This window comes from Chiloscyllium plagiosum, chromosome 16 (genome assembly GCF_004010195.1).
Source record: "Chiloscyllium plagiosum isolate BGI_BamShark_2017 chromosome 16, ASM401019v2, whole genome shotgun sequence".
Classification (NCBI taxonomy): domain Eukaryota; kingdom Metazoa; phylum Chordata; class Chondrichthyes; order Orectolobiformes; family Hemiscylliidae; genus Chiloscyllium; species Chiloscyllium plagiosum.
The window spans coordinates 39,634,939-39,652,099 of record NC_057725.1 but is presented as its reverse complement, the minus strand read 5'-3'; the positions used below and the strand labels follow the sequence as shown (position 1 = coordinate 39,652,099).

The 17,161-nt window shown below is 39.1% G+C and overlaps 1 protein-coding gene across 6 annotated transcripts in view; it reads left to right on the top strand.

Annotated features, from left to right (window-relative positions):
• The window catches only part of LOC122557812 (DENN domain-containing protein 5A-like), a 264,214-nt gene that overhangs the window by 48,542 nt on the left and 198,511 nt on the right, over positions 1-17,161 (top strand). For 5 of the 6 annotated variants that reach the window (XM_043705880.1, XM_043705882.1, XM_043705883.1 and 2 more), the window contains exons 2-4: positions 1,938-2,003; positions 2,883-2,992; positions 12,937-13,609. In XM_043705880.1, the coding sequence (XP_043561815.1) occupies positions 1,938-2,003; positions 2,883-2,992; positions 12,937-13,609 (849 nt within the window). The remainder of the gene's footprint in view (positions 1-1,937; positions 2,004-2,882; positions 2,993-12,936; positions 13,610-17,161) is intronic. The other variant, XM_043705881.1, reaches the window with a different exon arrangement.

Below are 17,161 nucleotides of genomic sequence, written 5' to 3'. Positions count from 1 at the left end.
TAAAGGTGAAGGTAAAGTCACCGTAATTGTATCAGACCATCTGGCTTGCTGCCTCATTAGAGGGAGACAACTGGTGGTGGTTTAACCTGAGGGTGATCACTCAGGCAAGGGGAGAGTGTGCAAAGGAAGATCCTTTGTGATAACCTGAGCTGGTGCAGGAAATATATTTAAACTGCTGGCATCACTCTTTGTCTGACCCATCACACTTTGTCTAACCTATTTCTTGCTCTTCAACTTTCACCCATTCCCTCACCTCCCATAACAATAATAGGTGGGCCCCTGGTGTTTTCTTTTCACCCAATCAGCCTGCATATCCAAAGAATCAGAAGCTGTTATTTCTACCATCTACATTATAAATCTAATATAAAGAAAACGTATATGTCCATATCAAGACCTGGGTACTCTAATTTTAAATTTTGTTGTGACCCATGAAGTAGTGGGATCAGTGTGACAATGCATTCAATTTATTACAAAATGAAATCCATTCAATGAAGATGTATAATTAGTTAATGCACACAATTTGTCATAAGGAAATGTAAATGTTGTCCCTCTAAGTAGCCCAAAACATAAATAAACACACTCATTTGGTAAAGGGAAAAATGAAATTCTGCATAATGCTACATATTATCCTAATGTGTCCGCAATCTACAGGGACTGTTCTCTCTGAGGCATTGGTCCAAGCCTGTTTCACTCCTAAGACCTCCCCATACTCCAGGCATTTTTCCATGCTGTTGCAGATGTATGGCTTGCCCTTTACCGCCACCATCCTCACTATTCTAAGCACCATTTTCCAAATGAAGCAGTGATTTACCTGCATTTCATTCAATCTAGTCTACTATATTTGCTGCTCACAATGTGGTCTCCAGTAAAATGGGGAGGTGAAACCTAGACTGGTCGACTGCTTTCCCGAACACATATGCTTTTTCTGTAAAAATGAACCCCGAGCTTCCAATTGCTTGCCACTTCAACATATTATCATGCTCCCATGTCAATGTTTCTGTTGCAGGCCTGCTGCAGTGCTCCGGTGAGGCTCAATGCAAGCTGGAGAAAAAACACGTCCTCTTCCACTTCTGTCCCTCTCAGCCTTCAGAACTCAACATGGAGTTTAACAATTCCTGAGTCCTGTTTGTTGCCCTTTCTCCATACCCCTAGGTGCTGTCTTGTACGAATTGCTCCCAGCCCAGCCAACCCATTTTCAACCATTTACACTTCTCATTAGCATACTAAAGAGCATTTTTCTCTCTCTTGGCTTCTCAACAGCAATCTCTTTGTTTGCCTACCTCTCCTTTTTACCTCTCGCTTTCCCTTGGTTCCTCCTCCATGTATACTGTTGACTCACCCCACGCCATCATTAATATAAATACCACCTTTTTCCAGTTATTTTCAGTTCTGGTGAAGAGTCACTGGACTCAAAGCTTTAACTCTGTATTTTTCTTAACAGATATTGCCAGACCTGAGTTTCTTCAGAACGTTTTGCTTTCATTTCAGATTTCCAGCATCCGCAGTTCTTTGTCTTTATTTCTATGTTTCAAATTTTTAGAACTTTTGAGTGTTGTATTTCTATTTAGTCCTAGATAGTCAATAGATTTTCAAATTAAAAATAAATGATTTTAAAAAATATCAGCAAAGTCTTTGTTCATATAAGTGAGCAAATTCAAAGTTCTTATTAATCACTTCAAAAATGGTTTTAACACTGTGCTTGTTATAAGTGTTGAGATAATTTGCTGTTATATGTTAGAATTAAACATGGTAAACTGGTAAATGTTATACCAGTTATGGAAAACTGCCACTTACTTTTCATGAAAGCATCCATTCAGTATTTGTATTTGTTTGGTATCTTTTGCACACTTATATTAACGCACTCATTTCTTTTCTCTTATTATATGTATCATAAACAAATAAATTTGTAATTAATTGTTATTTTATTTATTATATAGCTTTATGCCAGCTCTTACAGGCTTCTAAAGGCAGAGATGGCCGTGTCAGTTCAAGTACAGATGAAGGTAAAATCCCTTCTGATGGTCCTATGTCATCCCTGTGGCTCTAGTGACCTTTTGATCTTTTAACTTTCCAGATCCTTCTTTCTCACAGCAATGTTGCTTAGCAGGTGATGGAACTTCCAGATTGTATTTTAGGCTCCTTGCCTGGATACAGCTCTTGGAACAGCCTTTTAAAAAAAGCTGTGGTGATTCACAAAGTTCCTCCTCCTTTTGAAAACGTGCAAGCTCTCTCTTTTGTGTGCTTTTCTCTTTATCTGATCCAATTCCAAACCATAGCAAGCTTTGATTTTTGTGAAACAAAGACCAGTTGGCAGTGCTAGTAGCTTTCTCTTGATTAATCCTGAACAGTACAATAATGGCTAATGATAGTTGTTTCCAGTGGAAAAAATAACCTTAACAATTGGCATTATTTGTTAACCTACTGGAATTTTAAAGGAATAACACTAAAGAATTGTTTAGAATAGAGGCATTATCAGATTCACAAAAAATATTATATTTAAACTAATATCACTTTTGGATTTAAAAAGTTTTCAAACTTGTGCAATGATCTTTTTGAATTAAAACAATTTTTAAAAATTGAAACTGCACCATTTTTAAACTGGATTTACAAAAGTCGGCACTGCACCTTTTAAAGCTTTGTTATGCACATTTAAAGCTATATAAATTTTGATCTTGAATAATACTTTACAGCATTTGCTATGTAAGAATATTTGTGCATTCTTGATCACTTTTATGATGAGTACTTAATGAATCTTGCCTTTCTTTTTGTAGGGTGACTTAATCTATCTTTTCTTGGATTTTGGTCACTGCTGTACTGCTATATTTGTGTCCAGGATGGGAAAACCGTTATCATTCTGTATATTTGTTTTGTTTTTCATTCAGGTGAAAACTATGAGCAGAGTCCATTACGAAGAACTTTTAAATCCAAAGTGTTGGCTCATTATCCAGAAAATGTGGAATGGAACCCTTTTGACCAGGATGCTGTTGGGATGGTTAGTATATATAGCATGTTCTGAGAAACTGGTCTAAATCCATAAATATATTGCTTGTTTTGCATTCTGAATCCTTGGTACGCATTCATGTGTTGCGGTTCAAATCTGGGCCATACATTGAAATGAAAGCTTAAGCTTAAGGCAGATGCTTCCCCTTGTGGAGGGACAACAATTAAACAATGCCCTTTTCCCTGTTAAATATCTGGGAGTCAATTATCCCTGTAATTAGCCAATGTGTATAGCCCAGAGGTTGCAAATTGGGAAGGGAAGATAAATTAATCTCCACACCTTATTATTTAAGTCGTAATCGTTATATGCAATGGACTTCGAAGATAAAGTATTTGATTTGAACATCTAGTTATCACGTTAAAAACAATCAGATGCAGCAATGTGAGTAGACTTGTGTTGTGACAGGTTAGGTGGCCTGCCTCATTTGAAAATACCTTCTGAAGTTATGCTGAGTGCTCTTTATAGGTCTATATTAGTGACTATAAAAACACATTTGATTACTTCTATTGACTTGTCTATGATTAAGGTTAGATTCACTGATCTGTAGTTCCAAGGCTGTGTTTCAACTCTGGGGTACTGGCAAAGCAGCATAATGGAACACCACGAATGATAGTACAAGTGGTGGACTGGTAACTCAAATTTCTCTTGCCAAGCTCTATACAGGTCATTCTGGTAGAATCCGCGTTTCATCAACGCGAATTGGGTATAACGTGATTGACAAATTGTGGGTGCTGTTTGGATAATGGAAACTTTATGCTGAACTTATATAGCGATTTTCCATAGCAGTTTTTCATTGCGCGATTTTCTATAGAATGAGTTGCAGAGGAATGCTATTGTCACGTTATAGCAGAACAACCTGTAAAAATGTCTGGAAGCCTAATGGAGGTGGGGTTCACTAAAAGATAATATAATTTAAGATTGAAAAAACAAGTTTATTGCAACTTCCAGTACTTTATTGTAAAATACATAATGGACTTGGGGAGGTGGTGTTGGGGCGGTAATGAGGTGGGCAATCATGGGAGGAGAGTTAGAACCACAGTGAAGGAAGAATTGAAGCTGGGGACAGTCAGAGCTGTGGGAGCAGGGGAAGAAAGGAAAAGAAAACAATTGATTACCGGTGAGGAGAGAAGTTTGTTATGTGGGAAAGAGAAGATGGTATCAGAGCTGTGGTAGCGAAGGAGAGAGATGGACAGCGGAAGAGAGAAGGACAGAGAAGATGGAAGTGGATGGCGTGGCAAATAATGGCAGGGAAGTGAGTATGGTGGAAGAGGAATTGAGGAGGAAGGAAACATTGGAAGGGTGGGGAAGCAGGTAAGAGAGGGATATTGGGAGGATGGGCTAAGGGGGTGGGAAGAAAGTGACATCATAAATAGGTAGTAGAGGCAGGAGAGTAGAGGGACAATGAGGTCATAAGGAAGATGGTGAGGGGGGAATGTTGGAAGATGGGCAAAGAGCAGGGAAGAGAAGGCAACAAGAGGTTAGATAAAAGAGAAGAGTTATGGAGGATGTAGTAAGGAGGAAGCTGATTGAAAGAGTGAGTCACAGCGGAGGATGGGAAAGGGGTAATTGAAGTGGAGGGAGGCAAAATAGTGTCATGGCACAGGTTGAGCGGAATGCAAGAGGGAGTCACGGTGAAGGAGGAGAGATGACAAAAGAGAGTCATGGAGGAGGAGAGGGAAAGAGGTATTCCGTGGTGGAGTCCAAAGGGAAAAGAGTGATTCATGACAGAGGAAGAAAGGAGTAAAAAGGGAGTCGTAGAGGAGTGGTTAAGACTGGGTTGCAAAGGAACAGAGGAAGTGTCCCCAGGGTGAGGGTAATATTGGTTGCAGGGGAGGGGGGGGTGAGTAAAGGGCGGGGGAGAAGATGTCACTATGAGGGCAAGGGGTGGGAACTGGCAGGAACAAAAGAGGGAATAGTGGGTGGTTGAGTTTAAGATGGGGAGAGGTAGACTGAGAGCAGCAGCACCAGTGGATGGGTAGCAGGCCACATGGGGAAAGAGGTTCCAGTGTGCAGAGAGAGTCATGGTGGGGAAAGACTTATTGTGGGGAAGTATGTTGGGGGTGGGTGTGCGTATGGTGTAGGTGCAAGTTGGGAAGCCAAGGCAGAAGTCAGTCAGGCCAGACTGAGTTAGATGCCGAGAGTATGGTGCTGGAAATGCACAGCAGGTCAGGCAGCATCTGAGGAGCAGGAGAATCGACGTTTCGGGCATAAGCCCTTCATAGATTCTACTGCTCCTCGGATGCTGCCTGACCTGCTGTGCTTTTCTAGCACCACACTCTCTACTCTGATCTCCAATATCTGCAGTCCTCACTTTCTCCCAGACTGAGGTAGATGTCAGGTTTGGGTGAGGGAGGGTTATCTTTGGAGCAAGTCTGTATATGTCAGGAGTGGCCACATTGTGAGAGATAGCATAAGCCCTTCATCATTTCTGGTGAAGGGTTTATACCTGAAACATTGATACTCCAGCTCCTCAGATGCTGCCTGACCTGCTGTGTTTTCCCAGCGCCACACTCTTGACAATGTGAGATATGCAAAGAGTTGGAGATGGGCCCAGTTGGGGATACAAGGGGTCAGGGTTGTGATGGGTTAGTTGAGCTGAGGCAGAGTGGGGAGTTGTGTTGGGTTCAGGAGTGTGTCAGCTCACTGTAGACTGTGTTGGGAGATAGTCTGATGGGTTATAGGGAGGAGAAGAAGAGTTGAGTCTGGGAGGGGAGGAAGGAAGAGGGGAGTAGTCAGGGCCTGTCCAAGTCTGAGTATAGGGTTGAGGCTGAGAAGGGTGTCCATAAAGAATGAGGCTATTTTAGGGCTTTGTCTGCTTGAAGGTGGAACTGGATCTTGGGTTAAGTCTGAGGGGCAAGACATTGCCCACATGCAGGGGAATGGATTCTGTGAGTTGTGCTGTGGGAGTAAGATACAGCTCATTTGGGAATTGTGAAATGCTACATTATAAGCAAATTTACAGATGTTGATTCATGTTATATCAGACTTCAATTGACTATTAAATTGTTTACTTGTCAAGCAGTAACTAGTATTTGAAGAATGAATATATGATTTGAACAACTTTATAATCCCTTTTTAAGGTACAACAATCATGTAGAAAATGTGGTTCAACTGTGTTTAGTAAGAGGAGTTCAAAGGAAAAGACTTACTATGTTGCCAAAAATGTAGTAAATTTGAGGATCGTGTAGATTTTAAAATTTAACAAAGGAGGGCCAAGAAATTGAAAAGAAAAAAGAATATGAGAATAGCTTAGGGATGTGCTGATTTGTAAATTCCCATTGTAAAATTGCATGCCACAGATGCATCTGTCCACTACAGTATTGATAAAAGTGACCACTGCACAGTGCTTGTGGAGATGAAATCATGTCTTCCATTGAGGATATCCTTTGTCAAAATGAGTGGCACTATCACTATGCTAAATAGGATAAATTCGATCAGATCTAGCAAGTCCAGAGTGGGCATCCATGAATGGCTTTCACCATCAACAGCAACCAAATTGTACTCCCAACACAATCTGCCCCATCTTACCATCTTCATGATAGAGGATTAACCTTGGTTCAATGCAGGGTACAAGAGGGTAGCAGCACCAGGTTTATTTATGTATCAGTCTGGTAAACCTACAGGACTAATTGTGTGCCAAACAGCAAAAAGCAAATAATGACAGATGGAGCTAAGCAATACCACAAGCAATGGATCAGATCTAAGTTCTGCAGTCCTGTTACATTCGTCGTAAATGATGGTGGACAATTGAACAGCTCACCGGAGCAGGAGGGAGTACAAACATCCTATCTTCGATAATGGGGGAGCTCAGCACAACAGTGCAAAACATCAGGCTGAAGCATTTGCAACAATTTTCAGCCAGATGTTTTAAGTGGATGATCCCAGCCTCCTCCCAAGGTCCCCAGCATCACAGATGTCAGTCTTCAGGCCAATTCAATTCACTCCACCTGATATCAATAAATGATTGGAGGCACTGGGTACTGTAAAGTCTATGGATCCAGATAACATTCCAGCAAAAGTACTAAAGTCTTGAATATACCGTGCCCTTAGCTAAGCTGTTCCAGTACAGCTGCAACACTGGCATCTACCTGACATTCTGCCAAATAAGTCCTGTGCATAAAAAGCAGGGGTCAATTCCAACCTTAAGTCTACTTTCAATCATTAGTAAAATTATGGAAACTACATTTTTTTTGTTTTACCTCTAAAGACCATGTGCTGTAGCAACTTCTGAAAGTGGAACTAAATGCTGAGAGCATAGCCCAGATTGGTCACACTGCTTAGAATGAACGTTGGATGGAGGGTGTCCTCGACAGTGCTGTCATGTAGTATTAGCTGAGCAATAAACTACTCACTGACATTCAGTTTGGTTTCCACCAGTGCCATTCAGCTCCTAACCTCATTATAATGTTAGTTCAAACATGAACTAAAGAGTTGAATTCTGGAAGTGAAGTGAGAGTGACTGCCCTTGACAGCAAGGATACATTTCACCTCCTGTGGAATCAAGGATCCCTAGTAAAATGGTTAGGGTGAGAATGCTCCACTGGTTAGAGTCATAACTGACACAAAAGAAAGTGGTTGTAGTTGTTGGCGGTCAGTCACTTCAGCATCATGACATCTTTGCAAGTGTTCCTCAGGTTAGTGTCCTTTGCTCAATCATCTTCAGCTGCTTCATTAGTGTCCTTCATGCCATTTTAAGGTCAGAAGTGGGGCATTCATGATGGTTGTACAATAATCAGCATGATTTGTGACTCCATGTACTGAAGCAGTCCATATTCATATGCAACAAGACTGGGACAGTATCCAGGTTGGAGCCGGAATGACCATCTTCAACAACAGTGAATCTAACTGTAACCTTTTGACGTTCAATGGCATTGCCATCGCTGAATTCCTCCACTGAGGAATCCTGAGGCATCCTGAGGGTTACCATTGAGCAGAAACTAAACTAAACTGGACTAACCATATAATTACTGTGGCTCCAAGAGGAGGTCAGAGGCTCCGAATCCTGCACTGAGTAACTCATCTCCTGATAGCCTAAGGCATACCCAACGTTTGGAAGATGAAGATAATGTACTCCTGTTTCCTGATACTAGAAAGCTAGATGGCAAACTACATGGTGGGGAGGATATAAAGAGACTGTAGAGGGATATATATAGGTTGGGTGAGAGGGCAAAGATGTAGCAGATGGAATATACAATATGCTCAAAAGTGAAGTTACCCACTTGGATAGAAAAAAAAGCAAAATAGCAAAATTTTATTTGAATGGGAAGAGATGAGGAAATCTCTGCAATCACAGGGGCTTGGCTGGCTTGTACATGATCACAAGTTGCAAATACAACAAGCAATTCAGGATGAAATTGTATACTGGCTTTTGTCCTAAAGGATTTAGAATAAAACGGCAAAGAAGTTTTGCAACAATTACACAGAACATAGGTGAAGCTATCTAAGACTACAGTGCATAGAAATACAAACAGGAAATGCTAGAGAATCTCGGCATGTGTGGAGGCATTTGTGGAGAAAGAAACCGAGATAATGTTTTGAATCCAATGTGTCTCCTCTACTGCAGGACAGATGCTGAGAAAATGTTATCCTTGGTTTGGGAATGTAGAGTACAAAGTCAAGGTCACAGACAAACATACGAAATATAAATTAGGAGCAGGAACCCCCTTGTCTAAATCATTAGTATAAATTGTAATGAATTGAAGCCTTGGTATTGAGCCTTGTGGTGTTCCACTTGTTACATCGTTTTAACCTCAAAATGATCCATTCATACCTATGCTGTTTTCTCTTAGTCAAATAATCCTTGAGTAATTCTAATATAATTCCTAATATGTTATCAACTACATGGCAAACTCTAATTTTGTGTTGAAACCTTGGTCGTGTAGCTTGTCAAATGCCTTCTGGAAATCCAAGTACACTACGTCTATATTCCCATTTATTCATGTTCTTTGTTACTTCCTTGAAGAACTTTTAATAAAGTAGTCAAACATGATTTTTCTTTCACAAAACCATATTGACTCTGCCTGATGGCATTAAACTGCTAAATAGCTGTTTCCAGCTATCTGTCTAATTCCTTCTTGGAAAATTAAAACTAATGCATCCCCTATCTCAGTAGCTATTTCATTTATAAACCTAGGGTAATCATGAGGGACATGGATAGGGTAAATAGACAAGGTGTTTTACCCTGGGGTGGGTGAGTCCAGAACTAGAGGGCATAGGTTTAAGATGAGAGGGGAAAAATTTAAAAGGAATGTAAGGGGAAACCTTTTCGCACAGAGAATGGTGTGTATGTGGAATGAGCTGCCAGAGGAAGTGGTGGAGACTGGTACAATTACAACATTTTAAAAGGCATCTGGATGAGTGTATGAATAGGAAGAGTTTAGAGGGGTATGGGCTGGTAATTGAGAATAGATTAGTTTAGGATATCTGGTCAGCATGGATGATTTGGACTAAAGGGTCTATTTCCGTGCTGTACATCTCTATGACCTGACATCCATCAGGTTTTGGGGACTTAGCAGTCTCTTGTTCTAATAATTTTCTCAGTACTCTCCGTTTTCTCATTAGGGTTGCTATTTGTGTTTTCTACAGTGAAGACTGACAAAATAAAATTGTGAAATGCAAATTGCATTTTCTTCTTTTCTATTATTAATTCCCCAGACTCTTTTAGCAGACCAATGATCACTTTGCTTTTTCCCTACTTAAATATATGTAGAAACTGTCACTATGTATTTTTATATTTTAGGTAGCTTTCTCTCAGTCTAATTTCTCTTTGTCATCATTCTTCATTTATTTTATGAATAGTGGGTTCAGTTTTCTTTCTTGTCATTCGTCTCATGGAATTGAATGCTTTTATTCAATTTGTAATTATATTTTGCAGATTATATCAAGTTGGGTGGGAGGGTGAACTGTGACAAGGATGCAGAGATCCTTCAAGATCTGTACAGATTGGGTGAGTGGGCAAATCAACGGCAGATGCAGTACAGTTTGGATAAATGTAAGGTTACTTACTTTGGAAACAAAAACTAGAAGGCAGATTACTACCTGAATGGCTGTAAATTGTGAGAGGGGAGTATGCAGCGGGATCTGAATGTCATTGTCCACCAGTCACTGAAGGTAAGTATACGGGTGCAGTAGGCGGTAAAGAAGGCAAATGGTATGTTGGCCTTTATTGCAAGAAGTTTAGAGTACAGGAGCAGAGATGTGTTGTTGCAGTCATGCAGGGCCTTGGTGAGACTACACCTAGAATATTGTGTGCAATTTTGGTCTCCTTTTCTGAGGAAGGATGCTCTTGCTCTCGAGGGAGGTGCAGCAAAGGTTTACCAGGCTGATTGCGGGGTTGGTGGGACTGACATATGAGGAGAGATTGACTAGGTTAGGATTGTTTTTACTGGAGTTCAGACAAATAAGGAGAGATCACACAGAGACTTATAAAAATTCTAACAGGACTAGATAGGCTAGATATAGGGAGGATGTTCCCAATGGTGGGTGCATCCAGAACCAGGAGGTCACAGTCTGAGGATTTGGGGTAGACCATTTAGGACAGAGATGAGGGGATATTTCTTCACCCAAAGAGTAGTGAGCCTGTGGAATTAGTACCATAGGAAGTAGTTGATGCCACAACATTGAATGTATTCAAGAGGTGGCTAGATATAGCACTTGGGGTGAATGGGATCAAAGGTTACGGGGAGAAAGCAGGATTAGGCAATTGAGTTGGATGGTCATCCATGATCGTGATGAATGGCAGAGCAGGTTCAAAGGGCCAAATGACCTCCTCCTACTCTTATCTTCTACGTTTCTATGTTGAAATTTCTCAGATAGCCTTTACTATAAGGCCATCCTTAATCTGGTCAATAGAAGGACATGAATAGCATGCTCTTTGTTTGGCTCCTGTACTCTAAACTTCTTGCAAAACGTAAGAACTGTATTGAAAAACAGATTATTATACTCATTTTCCAGCATTTCTTTACTAACTTGATTTGTTCAATATTATTAAAATCACTCAAAGTTATCACTGTCCTCTTCTACAAGCCCTTTTTCCTGCAAACCCTGTCCTACAGTGTAACTACTATTTGGGGATCTGTAAACTAATTCCATAAGTTGAATTTGAGGTTACTCTTTCCTTGTCTCAACCCAAAGCAATTCTACATCTTGACCTTTAGAACTAAGGTCATCTCTCAATATTGTAATGATGTTATCCTCAGTTAACATTGCTACCTATCACCGTTTCTGAGCTTCCTGTCCTTCCAAATATTATGTACTCCTGAATATTATCCTTTATCATCTTACAGCCATGTCTCTATGATGACTATTAGAACAAACATATCTATTTCTAGCTGTCAGTTTGTTAATTTTGTTTCAAATGCAAGCACTTTAGATACAGACCCTTAGTTCTGTCTTTTTTACTATTTTTGTAACCATTAGCCTTATTTCCTGGCAGTTTGTACCCTCTGTCTCTCCTTGCCATTGATATAACATTATTACCCTTATTATTAAGTGTATGAAGAGTCTTCTAGACTTGAAACGTTACCTAGCTCTGTCTCCACGGATGTTGCCTCACTTGCTGTTATTTCCAGCACTTTTTGTTTTCAGTACAGATTCCAGCATCTGCAATAATTTGCTCTTACCCTTATTATTATCTTGCTTTCTTGTCTTGTCCTCTCTCTTTAATTTATCACATTTCATCAATAGACTATTTCATTCCAACATTTAGTTTAAAGAACTCTGCACTCCCCTAGTTGTATGATTTGCAAGCACACTGGTCTCACCAGATTGATGTCAATGCCACATTGAGTGAAATGTAGCTTACCAGCTAGCAGGGCACCTCAGACAGTAACTGCTCAGTGGAAGTTGCTGTTTGATTTACTCCAAAGTAATGATGAGTGCTTTTGGCTGTCATTCTTAATGCAAAATCTGGTCCAATAAGTGTTTATTTCTTATTCCATTTTTCTACTGTTCCACAAGATTTCAACTAGTGAGTATTGTATGAATGAATCCAACTACTCATTTTTAATCTTGCACAGCAGAACAGGTTTTGGGCACCTGCAATGCTTGTATGATCTTTATAAACCAGGCTGCTGATTTTAAACAAAATATATGAATAATATATTATCTAATTTTAAGAGCAAGCATTGTTGACAATATTACCCCTATAGTTAAATAAAATTTAGGAATCCCTATACAACACAAATTCAAATTGCCACAAAGAATTGTGTTTTGTTTTCTTCAGTCAATTTCTGTGACTTTGAATACAATTGGTTGGAGACTAGTTTGAAGAAGTTACTGATTTCAGCTAGCTGAATGAACACTTAGGTTTTATCTTGACCAATTATGCTTTTGTGTGGGTTACCACTATCCCATAGTAATTTAGCTCCCTCACTTCTGGGTTTCATCATTTATTTCATCACAATAAACACTGTCCAAATTCCAAAGACTGTTCAAACCAAAACTGCACCTTCATTGTAGAAAATTTATTTTAATGGATAGCAACAGATGTAAGATGTGAATAGGTCTCTAGATATACTAACCTAGTCTCCTTTTCTTCAATGGTGAGCCTTTGGAGGATTGAAGTGAGTTGTGTAAATGTATTTACTAGGAAGCTAGATAAGGTCATGATAACAAAATAACAAAAAGATAGGACGATAGGAGATAAGATTAAGTCAGGTGGGCTAAGGCTTGTGTTGTAGAAACACTGGCATTCACCCATTGGCTAATGGCCTCGTTCTCTGCCATAAATGCCATGTAAAAGTTGAAGGAAAAAATATGAAGGCTTGTGAACATATTGCTTAAATCTCAGGTCGACAATGTGATGGCTTGCTGGGTTCTTTTGGGATCTCTATTCTCAAGAACCCGTGGACACCAGTTTTTAAGTCCATGTTTTAAAGTCAAATGTTTTGCACTGTTGTGTTTATATCTAACTCTTGTTTTGTTTTGTGTTAAAGCTCTGCATGCCCAAAGGGCTTTCCTTTAAAACACAGTCTGACAACCGAGATCCACAATTCCATTCGTTTATCATCACCCGAGAAGATGGTTCCCGCACCTATGGATTTGCCCTCACATTTTATGAAGAGGTGGCTAGTAAACAGATCTGCAGTGCAATGCAAACTTTGTATCACATGCATAATGCAGAACAATATGACATCCTTCATACTTCGTCTACAATCTGCATAAACTCTTCTGAGAGTAACTCTGATAACTGCAGTGATATACCTACTGGCATGACAAAACTACAGCGTTTCAATTCTTATGATATTAGCAAGGACACTCTGTATGTTTCGAAATGCATTTGCTTGATTGCACCGATGCCTTTCATGCAAGCTTGTAAGAAGGTGCTTGAGCAACTCCATCAAGCTGTGACTTCTCTTCAACCTCCACCTTTACCATTAGAAAGTTATGTTTACAACATACTGTACGAGGTGCCTTTGCCACCAGCAGGGAGGTCCTTAAAATTTCTGGGTGTATATGGCCCCATTGTTTGTCAAAGGCCAAGCACCAATGAGTTACCACTTTTTGACTTTCCAATTAATGAGATGTTTGAACTATTGGGTCTGGAAAATGTACTACAGCTCTTCACCTGTGCATTGCTGGAGATTCAAATCCTGCTGTATTCCCAACGTAAGTCCATCATTCATTTTACATTTGATAGAAGTACCAGCAAATACCGCAGAAAATAGTAGTAGACCTGCAAGGTTACAGAGGTGATGATTTATGATATTGATCATGATGTTCTCATTCTATTCTAACTGGGAAGTATTGATTCAGTTTCAGTATTAAAATAGAGAAGGAAAATACAGAATCACAAACACAATAAGAAGAGCAAACAATGGAAAGTCTTAAGGGAAAATGAATAAGTTGGAACAAAATTAACTGATGAAACATTGGTAAATATAGATGCATCAACTTGATATGGTGGAATAGGGCTGCATCTTAAGTTCCGTAAGTTAAAAGTTTGGATAATACTAAAAGTTTTTAAAACTGAAATATATGTTAAAGTTGAATCCAGTGACAAAAATTGCAAGAATTATTGTGTGTAGAGAATTAAAGGCAAATGTGAAAAATAAGCTTCCAGCCAACCCAATGGAGAAAAGAAACATATTTTCTGGAAGTCTTCAGAAACTTGTGAACGAAGACTTAGAAGGACAATTAGATGATAACTAGTTGATAGCATGAGTAAACAAATTATTCATAAAATTGATGTGTTCAGGTGATAGGACCGTCAGTATTTTGAGGTGATTATGCGAGGCACAGTCAAGGGGATTAAACATGGTGTTAGATCTTCAGAAGATTGGCGATCGTTGTCTCATTGCCACTCCACTGGAAAATCCCCTGACTTGATGTTGTTCCACATTTCTTCCAGAACCTTCTGAGTCTGGCTTTTCCAGAAATGTGGAGTACAGCACCCTTGGGAAATGCTGGCAAAGCAGAATAGATTTGGGAGGAAGACAGGATTCGTCCCCTTTCTTTATGGAACTAGCTGCTGTGTGATAAATTTTAATGACCTGTCTTTGAATATGAGTGGACGGGTGTGTGGATGAATGAGTGAGTCAGTATGTAGGTGAGGTAGTGATGGTGTGGTCAGCAGGATGGTTAGGCTGGTGTTCAGGCAGCTGAGTGGTTAGCTGGGTTTGTGTGAGTGATTAAAATGTCAGTTCTGGAGTTACTCAAGAATTCAATTTTGTTTTAATACGTTTAATGTTTTCTTGCTAAAGATCAATGGAATTACATTGGAACTGCCCGCGAATGTTGCTGACTCTATTGAAGTGGGAGATTTGAGAATCTTCGAGTCTGAATCATAATGAGTTAGCATACATGTTCAGCTGGTGATAGGGAAGGTAAATGGAAAGCTGCCCTTTACCTCAAAGGGAAAGGAGTATAAAAATAGCTAAGTCTTGTCATTTTGTCCACCCTTGCCTAGTTAACTCAAATAGCCTTTACACATGGATGGAATCTAATCATTTGATTATTTTGTACTGTCAAATCCACATTTGTGTCAGATTGTTATGATTGTAGACTTCTGGCAACATATGACAATATTCTATGAGTTATCTAAGTTTATTCCACTATGCTATTATTTCAACTGATTTTTGAGTTTTTTGTATGTGATTTTATTTACTAATTTTAAACATTAGTTTGTAGCCACCCAGATTCACTTCTAGGTTTTGATTAGTAGCCAAACATTCTCTACTGGCCTGTTTGCTTTCCTTAGTAGTAATTGCTCCAGCCTGGATACCAGTGCTCGAGTTTATCAACCCATTTTGTGGCAAGCTGGCTTGGTAGATAGGATTTCTTTTGTCCATCCTAAACAATTTTGTGAGACTTGAAACTCCACCATTACAGTGATCTTGGCTTTTTAATCTTCCTGCCTTCTTCTCACCCTTGATTTTAACCTCTGGATTTTGCCAATTCTTTGCTTTTCTACCAGTGATTTAAATATCTGTTTCACCCACATGCTGGCCAAACAGTAAACTCTAACAAGCTGAATCTTTGCAGACATTTAGTGGCAGACAGGTACATAGAATTATTGCTTAACTATCTTAACAAACACCAAACCTAAGATTTTAAATGAATGTTTAGTTAAGAAAAATGAACTTTCAAGTTTCGTTAAGTGATGCTCCTGCTTGCCATGGGAAGCTTGCTTGGCAGAAATACAGGTATAATATTGTATCGATAACTTCCTCCATTCCTTTATTTTATCCAACATTATATTTATTTCCAAAAACATCGGAAGTATTATGCTGTATTTTGCAAAACACTGCGCAATCATTTGCAATCATCCCCACTCCTGACCTTTTATGGAGAAAAGTAATTGATAAAATAGCTGAAGATAAATTGTACTACCCTGAGAAACCCCTTTGGTAAATTATTACTAAACATGCTTCCTAGTTTTGAAAATTAATTTTATATTTGTAATCTTGTCAAATTTTTGCATAACTAAACATTCAACATCTTTAAGTACTTTTCTTTTCAAAAGTGTGCAATTTTGTTTTCGCTTCTATCTTTTTTGCAGTCCTGTCTTTATTTCACCATGTGAAAATTGAATTGAAACATGAAAGATTTTAAATGCTTTTAACTTGAAGTTAACAGTGCATGAATAATTTAATGGATGCCCACTTGCTAACCTCACTGTTACTGCACACCAAGATGTGCCCTTATTTCAGTACCAGATTTCGACTGCTTTGGGGAAAAATGAACTTCCTAACTAGAGATCACTAGACCTTTCTTAAAGGGCAGTAGAGTGTGTCCTTGCTTCCTTGCTGACTTAAAACATTTCAAGCCAATATAAGTATTGTTCAGTATATCATAATCCAGTGATTACCCGATAACTGATTGTCAAATTCAATTCGCTCCTGCAAATTGAAGTCAACTGATTCTTCAGTGAGTTGATGAGTTAATATTGGATATTAACTCTATTCAGTAAATTGGCTTCTACATGCAAATGGTTAGTCATGTTCTGGATTATACACAACTATTACTGTGCATGAATTGATTATTTGGATGGTTTTCATGTCATTATAGTCTTCTGAGATTTTTGAATGATGAATCTCTCTTGTAAGTGTTATTCTTTTGACATTAGTCCTCTGGACTGATTCCTGCACCACCAAAACTCATCCGAACCCATCTGACCTTACTCTAGTTTTCCTGAACCTCATGGAATTTTGCATTCAACTGACAAACCTCCTTTGTTTGTAACTGGTTCATGCAGTCTTACAATCTGACTTCTGTAACTACTTTGTTTTTAACTTGCTAGGTAAAGATTGCCACAGAAGGAAAATAAATGTTGACTGAAAACTATATCATAATAAAAACAGACAATCTAAGAAGAAGAGATGTACCAAATGCTCATTAATGTACATTAATTAAAGCAAAATCCTTTCTATTCTATTGATTGACTGATATTTGTTGGAAGAATTCACCTCATTAGGTGTCAGTCAGTTGGGGAGTTGCAGGTGGAGGGAAGAGGACAGTGAGGCCATGGGAAGAAGGGAAGTGAGGATGCAGGAAGGGGGGGGTGCAGAGGAAAATTAGGACATGAAAGTGGTGGAGTGAGGATATGTCAGGGGATATTCCTCACTTCCCTGCAATTATAACCACATCCTGTTTAGACCTGAACTGGAACCCATTTAAACGTTCAAATTCAAGGATTGCATGATACAAATGCACTGGTGT